General features: G+C 38.7%; 1 protein-coding gene across 3 annotated transcripts; it reads right to left on the bottom strand.

Moving 5' to 3' along the window:
* Positions 1 to 984: 984 nt before the first annotated feature.
* On the bottom strand, positions 985 to 20,798 carry gabpa (GA binding protein transcription factor subunit alpha). 3 transcript variants are annotated; one of them, XM_008107634.3, is made up of 10 exons: positions 20,641 to 20,798; positions 17,195 to 17,295; positions 16,757 to 16,901; positions 15,577 to 15,661; positions 11,098 to 11,343; positions 9,070 to 9,264; positions 8,700 to 8,756; positions 7,083 to 7,223; positions 4,363 to 4,555; positions 985 to 2,330 (listed from the first exon to the last, which is right to left on the bottom strand). In XM_008107634.3, exons 2-10 carry the CDS (start codon positions 17,269 to 17,271, stop codon positions 2,102 to 2,104), a joined length of 1,368 nt encoding a protein of 455 aa, XP_008105841.1. In that variant the 5' UTR covers positions 17,272 to 17,295; positions 20,641 to 20,798; the 3' UTR covers positions 985 to 2,101. The 3 variants fall into 3 exon arrangements, with proteins under 3 accessions (XP_008105841.1, XP_003219119.1, XP_016847997.1); XM_003219071.4 differs by lacking the exon at positions 20,641 to 20,798 and adding an exon at positions 20,201 to 20,478; XM_016992508.2 differs by lacking the exon at positions 20,641 to 20,798 and adding an exon at positions 19,789 to 20,160.
* Between the last annotated feature and the right edge of the window lie 75 nt (positions 20,799 to 20,873).

Here is a 20,873-nt window from a genome sequence, read left to right as displayed (position 1 = left end):
AGCATGACAAAGTGTGGACCCAAGCCAGTGTTTTTTGAACACATCAATACTTTATAATTAGGTAAAATATTGTAACTCATCCAACAAATCTGCTAAGAAAGTGTACGGAAAATATAAAGGTCAGGAAACAATCCAGTGTGTACAAAAGAACAGCCATTTGCCATTACCCCAATATGGCTTAGTCTATTATGTGCATAGCTCAATATATCTATGACAATATTAAATACATGCAGCCTTGTAATTACATGTATTTAATTTACAGGCTTCTACAATGAAACATTAGAAGTCTGATATACTACAAATATATTTTAAGAGAAGAATATAAACTAGGAATAAGAGTAATATTACCTGTCTTTCTTAATGCTAAAGCCCACTGTCACAGAGTTGTACCTCATTTGTTCTCAGCTAATGACTTCTGCTATGCATAGAAGTGAAATGTGATGAAAGTGGGCTTTTCTTTTTTTATAATTATTGTTTAGAAATGGTTGAATATGTTCTGTTTGAAGGATAGAACAAAATAGAACTATGTGACCTGTTATATACAGCAAGCCTCACTGGACTTAACTGGTCAAACTCTGTTAAATGCTTTCTTTTTCTAAGATGATAGTTTGGGACTATTTTTTTTAACAAGAAAACTACTGCTAGGATCGTTGAAAGTTGTGGGACTCTTAAAGTATTGATAGTTATTACCCAATTTCCCAGAACTAAGCCACATTTTATGATTTTATCATTCATTGTGAATTATTTATGCATAAAGGATGAAGATCTAATGTGTAACCATTTCCTATTATGTAAAATCACATCTTCTAACAGCCTTGTTCTTTTAATTATAGTTAGTTTAAAATCCCACATTTGGAACATAATTTTAAATAATTAGATACATGTGTGTGCAGGTGTGTGCGTGCAAGTTTATATGTGTGTTTATACACATGTAACACAACACTTAATTTTAAGGTGAAGAAGGAACAAAAATATACCTGTGAATGTATTTTCCAAGTTTTATAAGGTGATTAAAAGACCGTAACAAAGAATATGCAGGAATAAACAAAGCACTAGTATTACTGTATCTAGATTTAAAATGTTTATCACTTCCTCAAATATTACCAAATCACTGAATTACATTTTGTTTACTCTGAGTAATAATAATACACCCTTTTATTTCCAAAGCACCAAAACAACAGCTTGGAAACCAAGTAATTTAAAGAAAGAAACTGCCTTTTTATTTTAATACGGTAGTCTATATAACATAAGGAAGTCAAACTTCCATTTCTTACCAGTTTACCCACAAATTATGCTTTGCTTCCAAACAGGAAGGGACTTCTGTCTGTGATTAACATAAGTCTTCAGTTCATATTCAGCTACAGTGCAAGTATATGCAAAATAAGATGATATACTCTGCAGTGTAAATTAAGACAAACCAAACCAATTCTTTGGAAGAGAAATAGCATCTCCTAACAGGAAAAATATTTTTTTTTTTTGCCAGACATTAAACTTTGCAAGATGTCTCAAGATAATTAAGCTCTTTCTCACAAATATGTGCATTATCTACATTTTATATCAAAATACTCATAATTAGTTTTGGCCTCATTGGATACCTTTCGATTCTGGTTATATTACACTTCTTTTGCTAATGAAAAGAAACATTACCTGAGGGGCCCGGTACTTCTCAGTGTTCCTTACAGCTTGGCATGTTTACATAATAATGAGCCTACCAAGCAGGAGCTACTTCCTCTCTGGAAATGTATTACCTTCAGTCTGGTGGCTGAAGAAGAGAAATGCAAAGAACTAAACTCAAATAGTGATTGCTTTGTTTTGACAACACTTCAGTTTCCTAAAATGCTGCGGGAGGCATCAGTAGGGCATAATATATCACCAACAAATTTGGGTTCTTCCTGCCAATTCTTGTCTGTGGAGTGCCATCAATAAACATGAAATATATACCTTTAAGTGAAAAAGATCCCAATTTATCGAAGTCTCAATTCTCTGTAGAAAAACCATGCATATCGAACTGCCAAGGAATAAAAGAAGCTCCTATTTTAAGACCAGAAACTGCTCAGTATACAATAAAGGCCTCATGCGTCCAAGCTTTTGGTCCAGGTATTTAGTTATCTTTTTCTGTCTGTAGAGATGCTGTAGCTAACGCAACTGCTGTGACAGGCTGTGCAATGCCATGAAGTTGCATCTTTGCCAGTTTCTTTTGCTCACACTCTGTGACCAACCGGTTCAGCTCTGCTGCACTGTACCCAATGAGAGTCTTCAAGTCACAGACAAACTTGTACACAAACCTCTTGCCTTGGACTTTGCAGATCATGTCCCCATCATAGTAATACCTTCATTGAGAAATAAAAGGAAACCAAACGTTCTTGAAAAGTAACTGAATCTGATTGACACAGAAGAATGATACATTAACAAATTCAATGTTGCAGCCTCATTCCAATCCCTCCCTCTTACAATTTGTGGCAACTTATTGAGCAATTCAACACACATCTGCGTATACAAATTTTAATGAACTCCAATAAAAAGCAAATGCAGTTGCCATCCCATTCCCTCTTTACCTATGAAGTGTTCCTTAAAGTAAAGGTAAACCTTTAAGTTCCACTTATACTTAAGAAGGAATATACCTACATTTGGAGGGCAGGGAGGGTTCAGCCACATACTTAGGCCAACTGAGGTTGGTGTTTTATTAATTTAGGAAGGAAAGCAATAGTCTGACCACATAAGTCTTTCAAAGATGTGGAGCTCTCCATACATATTGTCAGTTCTAACTTAAGGAGTAAAAAAGCACAATGATATCAAGATATATTACAAAGCCTTTCTCCTAAATACATAAATGTGAAAGGTTGAAAAATTCATTTTTTTTGGCTTGCAAATATCAGATTCCCAAGAGCTGCAGTGAAAACAAATGCTTCCAAACTCTAGTCCTCTGTAGGATTCAGTCCAACTTAAATATGAAACTCAACTAACAAATTCAAAATCTGCATTACACTAACATGAATAAACATCATGAGATGGGCCACATCTATACTATTATTATGGGGAAAAATTTACATAGCCTCAATAAACTGACAAGCAGTTTCATAAAAAGTTTGTATGTCTTTTTTTTTTTTCTTTAATGTTTCTTTTTAGTCTGTCCCCAAAGAACAAGAAGTCATTTCCCAGCAATGACATATTAGGAGTTAATCACTTCAGGAAACAGAGAAATTTGCACCACTATTGCAAGGCACCTATTTTAAATGACACATTGAAGTGGCCCCAACCCAAGTGAGACCCTGGAGCAGGCTTTACTACCTGGCATTACGACTGAGCTTAACCAGGGTTAGGACCTTTCTTTCTTCTGAAATGGATCAATCATGATCCTACCTATTAAAGATCAATTCCATTCCAGAGTCACCAAAGACTCAGCACCTAGGAGTGTAAAGTCACTTTAAAGATTGTCCCGACTGGCCCACAAAAAGAAGTCACAGCGAGCACGGGGATCAGAGGACTTCCCCAGAGGCCGGGCGCAGACATAAAAACGCCGCCCACAGTTTGCCCCTGGCTTCTTCACCGTTCGGAGGACACAGGGCTCCCCATGGGCTTTGCAGAGTGGTGGGCGAGCAGGGCCTGGCAGCAGGGACCTCCACAAGGCAGCACTCTGAGTAGGCTTCAAGGTAACTCCCTCTTTCCGACAATCCACAGTTCTCTCATTGGCCACTCCTATGGAGGACTTCTCTTTCACAATCTCAACAGGTGCCTGGGTTTCACTGGCGACTTCCTCACCTCCATGTCCATCAACTCTAGCAGTCAGTATGTCAGGTATATTTCACATTTAAATGGCTTTCATATATTTAAGCGAGTTCAACTGAGTGAATTTGTTTAAGTAACACTCTTTAACTGACTATACATTTAGGAGAAGATACGACTTCTCCTAAATTCTGGTAAATATACAGGAATTATATCACCTCTACATAAAGACTTTGTACAAATGCAACCATATGTTGGGGGATAAACAATGAAAGAGCTAGCAGTTTCATGCTCTGCTTGTGAAACTTTGCAGGCCGATGCGACTGCTGCCAAAAGAAGATGATGAACTAGATGAAAACTAATCTGATCCCCACAAGCAGTTTTTGCACTGTCATCTGACAGTAGTCATCCCAACAGGAGAGGAAACAGGGCCAATCCATCAATTATTAGCTGAAAAACTAGCTGCCCTCCTTCACTTTCTCCAGGCAGTGGTTATTCATTCAGGTGAAAAAACATTAGATGGGAAAGAAGGGACACGCCATTACCTCTGCTGAAAGACTAGTTCCCATGGGGCTCCTCCCCTAAACCATTTCAAATAATTATTTATTTAAATAAAAAATTAACATGCTCTTGACTTACCGTAAAGCTCGACTAAGTTTCTCATAGTTCATGGTAGGCTTATTTTTACGTTGACCCCATTTCTGTGCAACCAACTCCGGTTGATTTAGTTTGAATTCTCCTTCATCACCAACCCATGAAATGCAATCTCGAGCATCTTTGTCAGTCAGAAGCTCAAGCAAGAACTGCCATAGCTGGATCTGGCCATTATTTCCTATTGAGATAGAAGTAATTAGAACTCAAAATATATTTAGTATTTTATCTAACTATAGATTTAATATGCAGAAATTTAATAAGGCAAGAATATTGTATAGAAGGAGATAGCTGTGTTAGCCTGTTACCATGCATGTGTGTGCAGAGAGAGAGAGAAATACAAATGTTTATTAGGACCAAGTAACATTCAAAAGCAAGCAACTTTTAGCGATTTAAACTCTTTGGGTTAGAAGTATAAAATATGCCAAATATCATGGGGCCAGGCTGTTGAGCTGCCTGCTGCAATAAATCACTCTGACCATGAGGTCATGAGTTTGAGGCCAGCCCGTGGCGGGGTGAGCACCCGTCAATTAAAAATAAAAAATAGCCCCTGCTCGTTGCTGACCTAGCAACCCGAAAGATAGTTGCATCTATCAAGTAGGAAATAAGGTACCACTTATAAAAGTGGGGAGGCAAGTTTAACTAATTTACGACTTGGAATGAGGAAGTGCCGTCAGAGTGGATGATGAAGCAGCTGCTCCCCCCTGTGGCCAGGATCGAACATCCCCTCAGGAGAAGGTTAAATTGCCTCTGTGTCTGTTTGTCTCTGTCTCTGTTTGATGTGTTATGGGCATTGAATGTTTGCTCTATATGTGTATAATGTGATCTGCCCTGAGTCCCCTTCGGGGTGAGAAGGGCGGAATATAAATACTGTAAATAAATAAATGCTTAATATCTAGCTTGCTAAAATGTCCACTAATTTAAAAGCTTTCATTTTAATGACATTTCATTTGGTCGCAATAACACATGAAGCAGATAGTGTCAAAAAATCTACCTCACATAATGTGTAATCAATACTGCTGGTGTGTTAATGTTTGGAAATTACATTTTTAAAAATACAATGTAGATATCTGTTCCATATCAAGTAGTTAGTGCTATCACTTTCAAAACTTTTAAATTTGCAATTAACTAGAAAACCCTTCATAGAATCTTACAACTATGGGCTATCTAAACCTCCTGCAATGCAGGAATACTCTCAACTATTTGTTCTAGAGTAGACCTGCACAATGTGTGGCCCTCCAGATGTTTTGGCCTCCAAATCCCAGTAGCCCTAGTCATCTGTTCCAATGGTTAGGAATTCTGGGAACTGAAGTCCAAAACACTTGGAAGGCCACAAATTGTGGAGCCTCTTCTAGAGCCTTTCCTGGTATTGATTCAAAGTGACCGATTAAGTAGTTGCTTAGATCCTCTTTTTGCCATTTTTGAAAAGGGGGTTATTTGCATTCCTCTATCTGCTGGGAGCTCTCCTGATCCCCAAGAATTCTCAAAGGTAATTGACAATGTATCCAAGATTACATCTGCAAGTCTCTCTGTTAATTTTGGATACAGTTCATTAGGCCCTGGACAACTGAATTCACTAAGAATAGCTAGACAGTCCTTTATTACGTATTTAACTATTCATGGCTGTTGTCCCCTTAATGAACCATTTGTCCTATTTTCACTACTTGGAACAGTTTTCCTTTCAGTAGAAGACTGAGACAAAGAATACATTAAATATTGGCCTTCTTCTCATCCCCCATTAGCCTATCACCATGTTCTCTATCTAGTGGGCCCACCCTTTCCTTATTCCTGCTCTTGCTCCAAACACAGCCAAACCTCCCACTACTACCACCTTTCCCCCTTATTATTTTAACCTCTATAGCAAGCCTGATATCATTCTCAACTGTAGCTTGTCTGATTTCTTTTCCATGGGTTATTTATTCATATTCTCTTTTGAGTATTTGCACTTTCCTTCACTTCTATCTCAGCTTATCTGAAAATTCTTTATACATCCATCTTGACTTCTTTAGACACCTTCCTACTTTGCTGCCTCATTGGAAATAGAAACTTGTATTCATATACAAACATGCTCCCTGGGAAGTCCAACAGGACATACATTTGAGTACATAGGCTTATGGTCACTGCTTCAAAGCCTGGATTCAGTTAGAGACTCTGAAAAATCTCTTGCTAAATAATTTATCATGACCTCTTTTTAATGACTACTACTAAGACCAAGAGAATTAAAATGATTTTGAAGTTCTGACAGAAAAAAATACTTCAAAAAACTGACATAAAATAAAATAACTCGCACTTCATTTTGGGTTTTTTGTTTTTGTTTGTTTTTGTTTGTTTTTTTTAACTATATTTGGGGTTTAAAATGAAAATATGTTTTTTTAATGTCCACATTTGGTTGAATCAAAGAATCCAGAGTCCATGGACTGAGCATGGGGAACATTGAGGTGAAATCTTCCAATAAAAATCATTCTGAATTCTTCTCCTTATATTAAAAATGCAGTCTCTACTGTAGTGCCCCCACAGAGATGCCTATACCAAAACCAGCACAATAACTAGAGATATCATTTACCCTTCAAGTCCTATTTCTTTATGTCATCTGTGAAAAATAAATGTTATCACTTCTAAATAAAACTGGACCTCATGGATTTTATAATTAATCCTACAGATTAGTATATTTGCCATGTATATATTTATAATCTGTTTAAAAAAAATACCTGTTCTGTTACCAGGTGAACTTCTATCTTCTCCTGAAATCCTTGGTGCTCTCTGCACTTTTGCTGCTTTTGCATTACTGTTTATGACTTTAATGGTGGTTGGAGTAGAAGGCTGTACAGAAGCTGGTATAATCTGCACAGCTGCAGAGATAAAAGCATTAGACAATAAAATTACAAATGTATGAAAGAAGCACATGAAGGAATTGCTATTCCAGACTATAATGCAGATGAACCTTTCGAAGTATAACAAATATCTGACGTAAATACATTACAATGTGCTCCTGTAAACACAGGTAATATGTTATAATCTATTACTAATATGATACTGGTGAATTTGAACTATGAACTCTGTTTCAAAAACCTTTGCAATGTGTGCATAAAATAAAATTAATACATTTAATAATACTGGAGATGAAATATTTTGTGAACCCAGAAACCAGGGCTATGAAGCGTAAAAAATGTGAAACACAGACTATCAGACATCGAGATCAGAAGAAGCAAAGCATGTGGGCTGCATATATATATCTCAAGACCTCTACTGGTTTTACTTTTGAAAGGGCCAATTACAATCTCTAGGGTGTGTAGTTAGCCCCTTCACTGCAATTTTGGCTCCTAAAGCTTAAAAGAGGCCCCTAGGAGATGTGAATGTCAAATCGAATGCAAAACACGACAAAACAAAGATCAGAGTATCATAGGTACAGGTTGATAGCACACTGATGTAGCACTCTTAAAAAGGGTGGATGTATTGGTTTCCAAACTTTTAAAGTTGCCCACTCCATCTAGGTTACTCATAAGGCCTAACAATGAGAGTCCCAGATGTCCCAAATCTCAATTATAATAAATAATAATATAATAAAACTTTATTTATATACTGCCCTATCTCCTCAAGGGACTCAGAGTGGTTTCCAACATATTAAAAACATACAGTTAGTTAAAATACAACAATTAAAACATTAGACACATCAATGTGCATAAACAGATAATCATAAAACACATAACCCACCATTTAAAGCCTAATAACAAAAATCCATCAATGAATCGGAGTACAGTGGCCAGGATTTAACGTTAAAATGGCCAACTATAAAGTGCTAATTGTGCCAGGTATTCCAATACAGGTGAGTAAGGGTAGATAACAGCTAAACAAAGGCATAGCTGAAGGATCTAAGGAGCTCTATTCAAAAATCTGCTTAAACCACCAGGTTTTCAGCTCTTTAGAGTGGAGGCTTGCCTAATCTCTCTAGGAAGGGCATTCCAGAGCCGGAGGGCCACCATCGAGAAGGCCCTCTCCCTCATCCCCAACTCTGCCTGAGACGGTGGCGGGAGCGAGAGGAGGGCCTCTCCGAAAGATCTTAAGGCTCGCGCCGGTTCATAGGAGATGCGATCATGGAGACAGGTTGGTCCTGAGCCGTATAGAGCTTTATAGGTCATGACCTGCACCTTGAATTGGGACAGGCAGCCAGTGGAGCTGTTTTATGCTCAGCAGAAAGCACAGTGTAAGTGGAACAGCTCATGAACTTCAAAACTGTAGTTAGTTATGAAACCCTAATGTCTCTCCAAGTTGAAAATAGGTGGAAAACTTGTATTATTTGGTTTTTTAAAAATAGAACTACAACTTACGTTGATCAATAGTAACTGTTGCTATTTCTCCAGAATGTTCTTGACTAGCCAACACATCTGCAAAGATACAACAAGTATACCACTTATTCAAATGAATTCCATGGCTAAACTAGAGAGACATCTTTACTGACAATATAAGATAAGAATGAACAAAACTATCATTTTGAAGATAACATTAATATTAGAAACAAAGCAGTATAAATATCATGCAAGGAGGATAGAAGGGGAGATGAGGAATTATGTTGAACGACTTTGTACATAAACTGTCTTAAACTGGTGTATCATTATAGGCCATATTCTGTGCCTACATAAATTGCTTGATAATTAGGATAGTCATAATACAAATACTTGGTGAAAAAAACTCACATACATTTTCGAAGAAGTTCAAGGTGGCTCCAAAGGATTTCTCCCCGAGGGACTCTCTGAAAGAAGTCCTCTTGACTGAGGCTGCACAATTCTCTCCCAGGAATACTAAGAGTATTGAGGTCTATGTCAGTCATGCTGAATTCCTTCATCACCCATACTACCCAGTGTAGTACCTGATCAGTGGACCACTGTACTGGGTCTAAAAAAGTAAAGAGGTATTCTGAGTATTTTTAAAATGTTACACCATTGATTCCACAAAACACTTCCTTATAGTAACATAAGACATTATAACAACCCAACTTACAGCAATATCAGGTAGATCAAGCACATTAATGAATGAAAGGAATTGTGATATATCACCTATTATAATGATCTAAAATACAGTTTCTTTCATATGTACCCATAGCTTTAGTAATATTATTTTAGGAAAGCTGCTTTATCAGGATTAACTGTCTTAAAAGATCCAACAATATCTTCCAGAAGAAGAGAATCACCATCCCGCTAATGCAGCTCTCCAAAATTTGCTACAGGCAAGTGGGTATCCTTCAGAACAAATTTCAAGGCTGCATAGTAGGCTACAAGAAGATGGAATAGAACAATGGTGTTCAACCTGTGGGTCTCCACATGTTTTGGCCTTCAACTCCCTGAAATCCTAACAGCTGGTAAACTGGCTGGGATTCCTGGGAGTTGTAGGCCAAAACACCTGGGCACCCACAGATTGAGAACTACTGGAACAGAATGTAAGCTTCTGTTGACAAAGTACAAATCCAATGGATCTACTGCAAAGTGGGCAGGTAATTATTTTTATGCAGTCTCTTCTTCATAACTCACAATTGTACTGTTAAGCAGAACATGTTAGCTTATGAAACTGTACTATATTAGCCACATTCAGAAATAACAATAAATCATGGTTTGTTGTAATGTAGGTAAGTCCATGCTTCCAAAGGCTATCTCCCCTACTATGGAAAAATGAAAGGATTTGAGCTCCCTGGTGTAATTTGAACAAATCTATTTCTTGTTAACTATAAATATGGGAATATGTGGTTTTTATGGCAATGATAAATCAATACACATGGATCTGAAATCACTATCTGATTTTGATTCATTGAAATCAACTTTGGATAGAACAAACCAAATGCAGATGAAAGCTTGTTCAAAAAAACTAACAAAAGTTTAAAATTACACAACTTGGACATGAACAAAAGGATATTTAGTGCAAGGCTCATTTCTACACGTTTTATTATATATGTTACATCTGAACCAAACCTCCAGTTAATCCAACAATTCTTTTCTTTTTCAATAATTCTACTCAGAATGCTTCTTTAGCAGATGCTGGGGGTTCAATCTGAAACCTTCTGTATGCAAAATATTCACTTTTTCATATACTAAAATGTCCCATATTTTCTGAAGTAATATTTGATATAATTAATCAATGTGAAACTGCCTGGTATCAAATCTTGAATTAGCAAGACCCGGAATGTGACTAAAATTATCCCCAAAGCCTATACAAACTGATATCCAATATTTCAAATCATGAAACAGTTCTCTGAAAGCCTATTTGAAAATAATCAGGATGCAATATCCCCCCCCCAGGTGACACATTCAAATGCACCAAGGTCTTCCAAAAGTAAATATAAACCTTAGTATAGATGGTTTTGGGGCCCCCAGTGAAGCAGCAGGTTAAGCGGCTGAACCGATGAATTTACTGATCAAAAAGTCAGTGATTCGAATGTGAGGAGCGGGGTGAGCTCCTGCTGTTAGCCCCAGCTTTTGCCAACCAGTTCGAAAACATGCAAATATGAGTAGAGAAATAGGTACTGCTCTGGCGGGAAGGTAACTTAATGTCAGGGGGAAACCTTTACCTTTACCTATAGATGGCTTTGCATCTCTCACTTATGAGGCATCAATGCTGAATTCATACAGTTGAAACATTTACAACTGAAACAGAATGTACGTATGTATCATTGTTTTTATGATAATCATTTACAAAACCTAAGGATTAGACAGATCAAAACTATACATCACTTCGTACCATATGGTATTCCTAAGCGCTCCTGTTCTTTACGATAGCCTTCTAATGCTGCCGCCCACCGGGTTACTTGTTCAGATGTTTCATCAGATATGGTGGTTATATGTTTCGTCCCATCTAGTGTTATCACTTGAGCTTCTTCAACAAGATGTGCCTCAGTCTCAGTATGGTGGGCATCTGGGTCAATCACCACCTCAACTGTCTCGACTGGCTTTACAATTTCAAGGATGTTTAACTTTGGTTCTATTCCTGTACAAAGAAAGCATAAATAAATGAACAACTTTTAAAAAATAATTTATAGAAACTAAACCATTCTTCCGCAGTTCTCTCTACATTCGGTGTCTGCTCTCTTTATCCACAGATACAAACCATCCATGGTTTGAAAATATTTTTTAAAAAATCTAAAAAGGAAACTACCTCCGTCTCAAACCCGGCTGGTGGGGTGAGAGAGAGGGCCTTCTCTGCAGTTTCCCCCTGTCTCTGGAACTCCCTCCCAAAAGAAATCAGAATGGTTCATTCGCTGCCCTCTTTCAAAAAGCAATTAAAAAATTTCCTATACACCCAAGCATACAGAGAGGCAAATAGTTAAGCTTGGCCTAAGAAACAAGAAATGGAATAGGGTCATGGCTTTTATCTTTATGTGTATTGTTTAATGTTTTACTGTCTTATTATGGTGTATTTATATTACTGAATGCGATACTGTTTTATATGTTTTATTAATTTATGTATGTATTTTGACGGCACTGAATGTTTGCCTTTTTATGTTGTTAGCTGTCCTGAGTGCCCATGGAGATATATGCGGGATATAAATAAAGTATTATTATTATTATTATTACCACTAATTTATTTTTAAAAACTTAATAAGCGATTGGAGTCTAATTTACTTCAATTTAAATAACTAAAATAGAAAAATTATTTAATACCTAAGCTACTTTTCAACACAGAGTAGGGAGAGCAACGTAACATTTTTCTTAGATTACAATTTTCATTTTGGGTGATCATAACACTTTAAAACAGTGGAGACTTTTTTGCCAGGTGTGTGTGTGTAAAAGCACCTTCATGGAATAGAATAAACAGATACTATGTGAATTGGCCAGTATTTTCTAAGCCTCAATGAGAATTCCAATAGAGCTTGAATATACCTCATATTCAAATAAGTCTTTGTGAAAGACAAAGTAAAAACAAATAAAATTCCCAAACCTGATCGCAATGAATTTCAATGTGCTTCAAAAGAAGAAATTTGAATTTCTGCAAATGGACTTAACCTAAATCTAAACATCACATCTGTTTCATTGTATCATGGTTTGCTTCCACACAGCAGAGGATTTTTTTATCTCAATACAGTACTAGAGTACTCCATAGAAAAAAATTAGGGACACTGAATGCTGCAGTACAGTAAAGATTTAGTAAGATAATCTACAATTTGTGTTACTACATTTTTGCCACTCCAATTCTCCAATTTTTTGTTATAATATCAATAATTTTTTCCTGTTGGAAAATGAAGAAATGAAGATACTTAAATTTATTACATTTTATCCTACTCAATACTAATTTACTAACAGATTAAATTGTTTTTTTATATTTACTATGTAATTACTAACATGATATAAAGGATTCAAAATAAATAAATAATTGAATACATATAGAATATAATTATTAGAGACAAATTTAACGGATAGTTATTATTGAATTTTACTTAAACAAATATAAAGCTATGTTTTATAATAATAATAATAATGAATATAAACTCTTAATGAAGAGGAACTGGAAGAAGAGACTAGAAGATTGTGAGATATGGCATTAGACTTAATATATGGTGGCAACATCTCTTCTCCTTTTACTATAGTAGATACATGGAAATTTTTTGGTATTTTACATAGTCCTTGAGATGGATATGAAGAAACAGATGTATTAAGAAAGAAAAAATGCTTTAATTAAAAAGAATTTTTCCATTGTAATAAGGACATTAAGAAAGCTTTGTACATTGATAATTGCCTTTCCTCCTTTTCTTTAACTTCTTCCCTCTTATTTTGCAACATATTTAACATTATTATGATGTAATCTACTAACAAGGACTCCACTTTTTCCTTTCCTGCTTTCCCTTTTATTCTTTTTTGTTGTTAAATAAATTGAAAATTCTTAATATAAATAAATAGAATATTGCCAAAGACAGCCTTATGCTACTTTTAACAATATAGGAGGGTGGATAAAATCTTTATAAAGCTGAATGCTTTTACCTTAGACCAGTGGTGGCGAACCAATGGCACATGTGCCACAAGGGGAATATGGAGCCCTTTCTCCTAGTATGCGAGTCATGACACACCATCGCTTCCCATCCCTCCCCCTGCTCACCTGTCCTCTGCTCGCCCACTGCTTGCTCGCCCAAAAGCCCTCACCCCTGGTTTTGACACTTCGTCTCTAAAAGATTCGCCATCACTGCCCTAGACAATGGCCTATAACAATTTTAAAAAAACAATTTCAGAACTCTTGTCAGATTCACAGTGGGGGGAAAAAGTATTTAGTCAGATACCAATTGTACAAGTTCTCCCACTTAAAAAGATGAGAGAGGCCTGTAATTGACATCACAGGTAGGCCTCAACTATGAGAAGACAACATGAGAAAAAACACCCAGAAAATCACATTGTCTGATTTTTCACAAATTTATTTGCAAATTATGGTGGAAAATAAGTATTTGGTCCATAACAAAAATTCATCTCAATACTTTGTTATATATCCTTTATTGGCAATGACAGAGATCAAACGTTTTCTGCAAGTCCTCACAAGGTTGGCACACACTGTTGCTGGTATGTTGGCCCATTCCTCCATGCAGATGATCTCAAGAGCAGTGATGTTTTGGGGCTGTTGCTGGGAAACACGGACTTTCAACTCCTTCCAAAGGTTTTCTATAGGGTTGAGATCTGGAGACTGGCTAGGCCACTCCAGGTCCTTGAAATGCTTCTTCGTTGCCCTGGCAGTGTGCTTGGGATCACTGTCATGCTGAAAGACCCAGCCACGTTTCATCTTCAGTGCGCTTGCTGATGGAAGGAGGTTTGCACTCAAAATCTCTCGATACGTGGCTCCATTCATTCTTTCATGTATACGGATCAGTCACCATGATCCCTTTGCAGAGAAACAGCCCCAAAGTAAGATGTTGCCACCCCCATGCTTCACAGTAGGTATGGTGTTCTTTGGATGCAACTCAGCATTCTTTCTCCTCCAAACACGACGGGTTGTGTTTCTGCCAAACAGTTCTACTTTGGTTTCATCTGACCATGTAACTAACATTCTCCCAATACTCTTCTGAATCATCCAAATGCTCTCTAGCAAACTTCAATCGGCCCCGGACATGTACTGGCTTAAGCAGGGGGATACGTCTGCCACTGGATCTGAGTCCGAGCTCTCTGCAGGTCATTCACTAGGTTCCCCCATGTGGTTCTGGGATATTTGCTCACCGTTCTTGTCATCATTTTGACCCCACGGGGTGAGATCTTGCATGAAGCCCTAGATTGAGGGAAATTATCAGTGGTCTTGTAGCTTTTCCATTTTCTAATTATTGCTCCCACAGTTGATTTCTTCACACCAAGAGCTGCTTGCCTATTGCAGATTCAGTCTTCCCAGTCTGGTGCAGGGCTACAATTTTGTTTCTGGTGTCCTTCGACAGCTCTTTGGTCTTCATCATAGTGGAGTTTGGAGTGTGACTGCTTAAGGTTGTGGACAGGTGTCATTTATACTGATAACAAGTTCAAATAGGTGCCATTACTACAGGCAATGAGTGGAGGACAGAGAAGCCTCTTCAAGAAGTTGATACAGGTCTGTGAGACCCAGAAATCTTGGGGGTTTTTTGGAGATGACCAAATACTTATTTTCCACCATAATTTGAAAATAAATTTGTGAAAAATCAGACAATGTGATTTTCTGGATGTTTTCTCATGCTGTCTCTCATAGTTGAGGTCTACCTATGATGTCAATTACAGGCCTCTCTCATATTTTTAAGTGGGAGAACTTGTACAATTGGTATCACACTAAATACTTTTTCCCCCACTGTATATTGAATTCTAAATAGTGTAATTTTAAAATATTTCTGGAACATTACATATTTTTAATTCCTAGGGAAATCACAAATGCTAGCTAATTGTCTATGCTAACAATGTTGAACATGCTTTGACTTAAACGTTTTCAATTATTCTGATACAATTATGTGTCAAACAATATTTCATCTGAAGATGACTACAAAAACTTCAAAATGCTAAATGAAATTAAATTTGCCAAGTTCTGATTTGATCCCCTCACCATATGTATAATTATGAGGTTTCCCTCGCACTACATGTGTACTATTTTTAGTAATAAGCTGAAGTACTCATAAACATCCAGTGAGAAAATGATTTATAAACGAAAAGCTGTTCAATTATCAGTATGTAATAAATCTACATACATGAATTTATTTACAGGAAGCATTAAATATCTGTCGGACTGATTTCTTACCTTGCCTCGATATTACTTGGACACTAAGCTGCACTGTTCCATCTGTTTTGACACCTTGATCAAAAAGACTGCGATCTGGATCCAACTTGAAAACATAAAAATAAACTTAGAACTGTTTGTTCTAAATATTGATACTAGGAAACTTAAAAAAAAATGTCATTTTAAAAGCAATACTTTGATTTCAAACTACAGTAGAGTCTCACTTATCCAAGCCTCGCTTCTCCAAGTTTCTGGATTATCCAAGCCATTTTTGTAGTCAATGTTTTCAATATATCGTGATATTTTGGTGTTAAATTCGTAAATACAGTAATTACAACATAACATTATTGCGTATTGAACTGCTTTTTCTGTCAAATGTGTTGTAAAACATGATGTGTTGGTGCTTAATTTGTAAAATCATAACCTAATTTAATGTTTAATAGGCTTTTCCTTAATCCCTCCTTATTATCCAAGATATTTGCTTATCCAAGCTTCTGCCAGCCCGTTTAGCTTGGATAAGTGAGACTCTACTGTACTTAAATAACTGTTAGTTAAAACATTATAACATTTACATTTTGTGACCTCTACAGAGTAAATTATATCACGGTAATTCAACATAAGAAGAATTAGGGTGTGCTTCCACCTTCCCATCAGTTCCACCTTTCTGTTCAGATAAAAACTTGTTCCAGAGATTTCCCCAGCCCTTTGGAGCAGGTATCTAGGGTATACAGAAAGTTTAGAAGGGGAAGGAGGATGCTGATTCTAGAAGAAAGAGTGAGACCCAAGAGTAATATACCACTGGACTCTTACTATATTTTATCATTTATGTATTTTATGCATTTATGTTCTGCCTTTTCCCTGGAAGTCAAGACAGCTAACAGCAATTAAAACAAGTACAGACAGAAATGACCCCAAAATGCTAAAGCATGAAAATATATAGAATTATAACTATTTAAATCATATAGATCAGAAATGTTTTCCAAAATCTGTCACAATAAAAAGTTTTTGTTTGCAAACAGGATAGTAAAGGGAAGGTAACTTTGACCTCCTTAGGAAGTGATTTCAGATAAACTTTGAAATACCCTCTCCCTTGCTCCCACAAGATTAGTTTATGAGGATGGTGGGACAGAGAGAAGAACCAATAACTCAACCCCACCTACAGTTAAAATGACTCTCATTCACTAAAAAGGTATTGCTTTACCTGTATATCTTGCAGGCAGATTTCATGTGCTTCCAAAGAACACTGAAGTCTTGGTTCCAGTAGTTTCTTAAGATTTCCAACTGGCTCATTGATATCAATCGCCTGACTCACAAATTCTACCGTGGTATATGTTTGCTCAACAATGCTGAAATTAGAGTGAAAAGAAGTTTTCCACTGTATTATTTTAATGATAATGTTAAAAGTTTTAGCCTTAAGCATTTCTGGAGTAGTATCGATATAATTGAATTTATTTTAACAAATGTAAAAATAGCTTGTAGTCCCTAATGTGGAAAAGAAACACATAGAGCCCCTCTAGAGAAAGGATAAATGATTCACCTATCGGCCAACAATCCAAATCCCAACATTCTTCCTAATCTAAAACTATTTCAAAGCGAGTTTCCTTCTCTCCAAACTTTATTTTAAAAATTTTCTATATACCTTTCTTCAGTGCACTCTTGTTTCTCAGTTCCATCTATTTCAATTTCTATTAGCTCTTCTGCTTCTCTTTTAGTCATGTCTGAAATTTTTCAAGAGGTAGCCTGCAAAATAAGAACAAATGATCTATCCACCCATTATATACAAAATGAAACCATTTTTGTTCATTCACAAACTGTGTACTTAGAGGAAAGAGCAAGTGCTTTAATCAGATTCCCATTTGAGTGGTTTAGGACAAAAGTGTAGGCTCAGATGTGTATTCCACTTAAACTACAAGCACTCTTCTAATAACGTTTGCAGCTTTTAACTGATAGTTTTGTTGCATTTCAAATCAAAATTTGAACAAGATTTCACCTTGTTCAATTATTTAAATTACCAATGAACTGAAATTACTTTTCTATTAATGTTGAGCATCCCACCATTTTGTTGAATTAATAAAATCAATTTTAGCATAAATGTTACATTTAATGTCTTTATTTCAATTTGCTTTTAATTATTGTATTTCAATATTAATACAAGTCAATACCAAGGTTTGGTATGGCATGGGATATAGTATTAGTTAGGCCTAGTTTTAATAGTACTTCTCAAGCAGTCACTAACTACATTTTCTGGTGCCTACTAATCCCCATGGGTGTCGTCAGTTAACTGAGCGTCTACAGTACATGCAAATACATCTACAGGCAGACCCGAAGTTCTGTTGGTTTGTTCTTAAGTTGAATATATTTGTAACTCAGAACAGGAAAAAAAATTTAAGTGTAACACCAGCCACACACACAAAAGTTTTGGATAGCATAGGAAAGGGTAAACAAACACCCTTGTGGTGTTTGTTTTGCTGTTTGTGCCCCTGTTCAGAAGATTTCACCTCACTTTCTGTCTTGATGAGAATCAGATTTTGAAAAAATTGACTTGTTACAGAAACAAGGATTGGTGCTAAAGCTTCTGTGGAGACACCTTTTCCCCATGATAACTCTTTCAGGAGTTAATTTCCGTTCCTTGGGGATGATTTCACTCACTTGCTGTTGTCTCAACCCGTTCTGAAGTATGAGTTCATTGTCAGTCAGAGGTTTGTAATTTAGGAACTGCCAGTTTTCCAAAATTGAAGGGTGGGGGTTCCTAAACACTTCTGGTCCCAAGCATTTCAGGTAAGGGATACTCAGCCTAGACTGCATGCCTCACTTAAGAAAAGGCAAATATTCTAGAAGTCACTATATCTTAAAACTATGAGTTCTGACACCAAATGGGGTCGCTTGAACTTAGTGTCTCAAAAAAATAGCAACAGTACAAGTCTTCTAAAGGCCATCCATTTACAGAAATGTGTTAACAATAGGAATGCAGAAAACGCTTCAGCTGTACTCCACAAAGGCAAACCAGGCTGTTAAGCAAGTTTTGCTAATGCTGATTTATCATAAGTAATTTCTGATCGTTATACCTATTCTATATACCCGGAGTCGCATAAAAATTTCTCAGGCCGAAAGAGGACATTAGCAGGCTGAAAAAGTTTTAAAAGCCCTTGTAAAAGTGATCGAACCTCTTTGGGCAACTTTTACAAGAGCCCGAGAAAGGGCTGAGAATCTATACCTGAGGCGCTTGTTGGGACACAGAGGGCAGAGCTAGGGAAGGGGGCGGGGCCTCCTTCCAAGAGCCCGAGACAGGGCTGAGCCTCTATACCTCTCCTGAGAGGCCTTTTAGGACTAAAGGGCGGGGCCTCTTCCCAAAAGCGCGAGACAGGGCTGAGCCTCTGTATACCTCCCCTGAGGTGCTTATTAGAACACAGGGGCAGGGTATAGAGCAGGGGTCCCCAAACTAAGGCCCGGGGGCCGGATGCGGCCCATCGAAGCCATTTATCCAGCCCCCACAGCACAAGGGCAGAAGGGGGTTGGGCTAAATGACCCAAGGGGTCTCTTCTTCTCTTCCAACCGTTATTATTATTATTATTAACATTGAGGCTGGGTGGCCATCTGACAGGGGTGCTTTGCTTGTGCTTTCGGTGCACAAAGGCAGAAGGGGAATGGACTCAATGGCCCAAAGGGTCTCTTCCAACCCTCTTTGTTGTTGTTGTTATTGCTCGGTGGCCAAATATAGTCTGGCCCTCCAACAGTCCAAAGGATCATGAACTGGCCCCGTTTGAAAAGTTTGGGGACCCCTGGTATAGAGGCTCGGCCGCGTCAGGCACTTGGGAAGAGGCCCCACCCCCTCCTCTAGCCCCACCCCTGTGTCCTGCCAGGCTCCGCAGGACAGGGATAGAAGCTCAGCCCTGCCTCTGAGCTCGTAACTCCGCCCATCCCAGTTCTGGCCGCCCATTTGTGACCCCGCACACCTCCCCCTCCCTGCCCTGCATCTTGGACTAGGGGAGAGGCTCAGTCCCGCCCTCTTGAGCAGGAGCCACCCCCACCCCTCTAAGCCACCCCCCTTTCCAGGGGGCGCTGAGTCATATTTTTTTCTGGAAACGGGGTGGCAGGCCAAATAAATTTGGGAACCAATGATTTATTATATACTGTACAGTAGTCATCACAAACCAGCACAACCAAACTGTGAGTCCTATCATGAATTTCTTGTTACTACTCTTATTTCCATGTACAACAATCTATGGTACATACATTTAACGATCCTGCATGCTCTGATGTTGTTAGGCGGGCATGGTTCCAAACAAAAACTTTGCTAGGTCTTACTTGCGGGGGAGGCCTTATATTTAGAAATTCAGCAAAACCTCTACTAGGTCTTATTTTCAGGGCACGTCTTATTTTCGGGGAAACAGGGTAATAATTATGGTTTTGGCCGACATGCGAAAGGGAAGCCACTGGTGTTTTCCGGGCCCTTCGCTCTTCCAGGTTAGGGTGAGTTTTGGAGAGACTCAAGCCAACTGAAAGCGTGAAATATACTTTTTTTAAAAATTAAGACGCGAGGCGCTGCGGGCGGCCAGGTGCAAAGGCAGAGCCTGAGATGAGAAGTGGAGAAGGGGGTCCCGGATCCACAGGAATGCCTTCGCCTCTAACGAAGGTGGCTGTTTACCTCCACACCCTGAAACGGGGCCTTAAGCAGGGCGGACGCCGCTTCGGAGGCCTCCTCCTCCTCCAGGGAGAAGAAGGAGCCACGAGGAGAGCGGCGGGGGCGGCGAGGGGCCCTTTCCCGCCTCGTCCCCTGTCAGAGAAGGCGGCTCCATGCCCAGCGTCCCTTCCCAGGCCTCTCTCGAGCTCTCTTTCTTTGCCTGCCTGCTTCCCGCCCGCGGCGGCGCCTCCTTGTTGTTTGAACTCGGAACGGAAATGAGACTCGCGCCGCGCGGGGCAGAAACGGAAACAAAACACCAGAAGCTCGGAGGCCACGAGACCCCCTCCTTCCTTCCTTTTCCTTCCTTCCTTCCTTCGTTCCCTCCCGGATACGGCGCTAAGCGCTTCATTTCCTTCCTTCTCCCCGGCCCTTCCTTCTTCCCCCTTCGCGCTTCAGGGACTCACCGGCCTCGGCCTCAAAAACAGCCGCGCGGCCCCCACCCACCGGCCGCGCTCTTCCCGCTCGGACTGGGCTCGCGGTCCCGGCGGCTTGGAAAAGGGAAGGGCCTTGCGCGCGCTGCGACTCCGGCGGCGAGGCCTGCGCGCGGGGCCCTGGCGGGGGAGGGAGGCAGGCGCGCACACACACATACACCGTCCCCCCGCGCAGGGGCCAGAACTACATCTCCCGGCATCCCTCG

This window comes from Anolis carolinensis, chromosome 3 (genome assembly GCF_035594765.1).
Source record: "Anolis carolinensis isolate JA03-04 chromosome 3, rAnoCar3.1.pri, whole genome shotgun sequence".
In the NCBI taxonomy this organism is placed as follows: Eukaryota; Metazoa; Chordata; class Lepidosauria; order Squamata; family Dactyloidae; genus Anolis; species Anolis carolinensis.
This window is presented reverse-complemented; position numbering and strand designations above follow the sequence as displayed.

Bases quoted from the DNA above. Each gene is read 5' to 3' on its own strand.
- gabpa (XM_008107634.3), bottom strand. From the start codon at position 17,271: ATGACTAAAAGAGAAGCAGAAGAGCTAATAGAAATTGAAATAGATGGA. The intron at 15,662-16,756 runs GTAAAGCAATAC...TATGTTTTCAAG, and splicing joins TCTGCCTGCAAGATATACAG to TTGGATCCAGATCGCAGTCT. The intron at 2,331-4,362 runs GTAAGTCAAGAG...TTCTCAATGAAG, and splicing joins AAACTTAGTCGAGCTTTACG to GTATTACTATGATGGGGACA.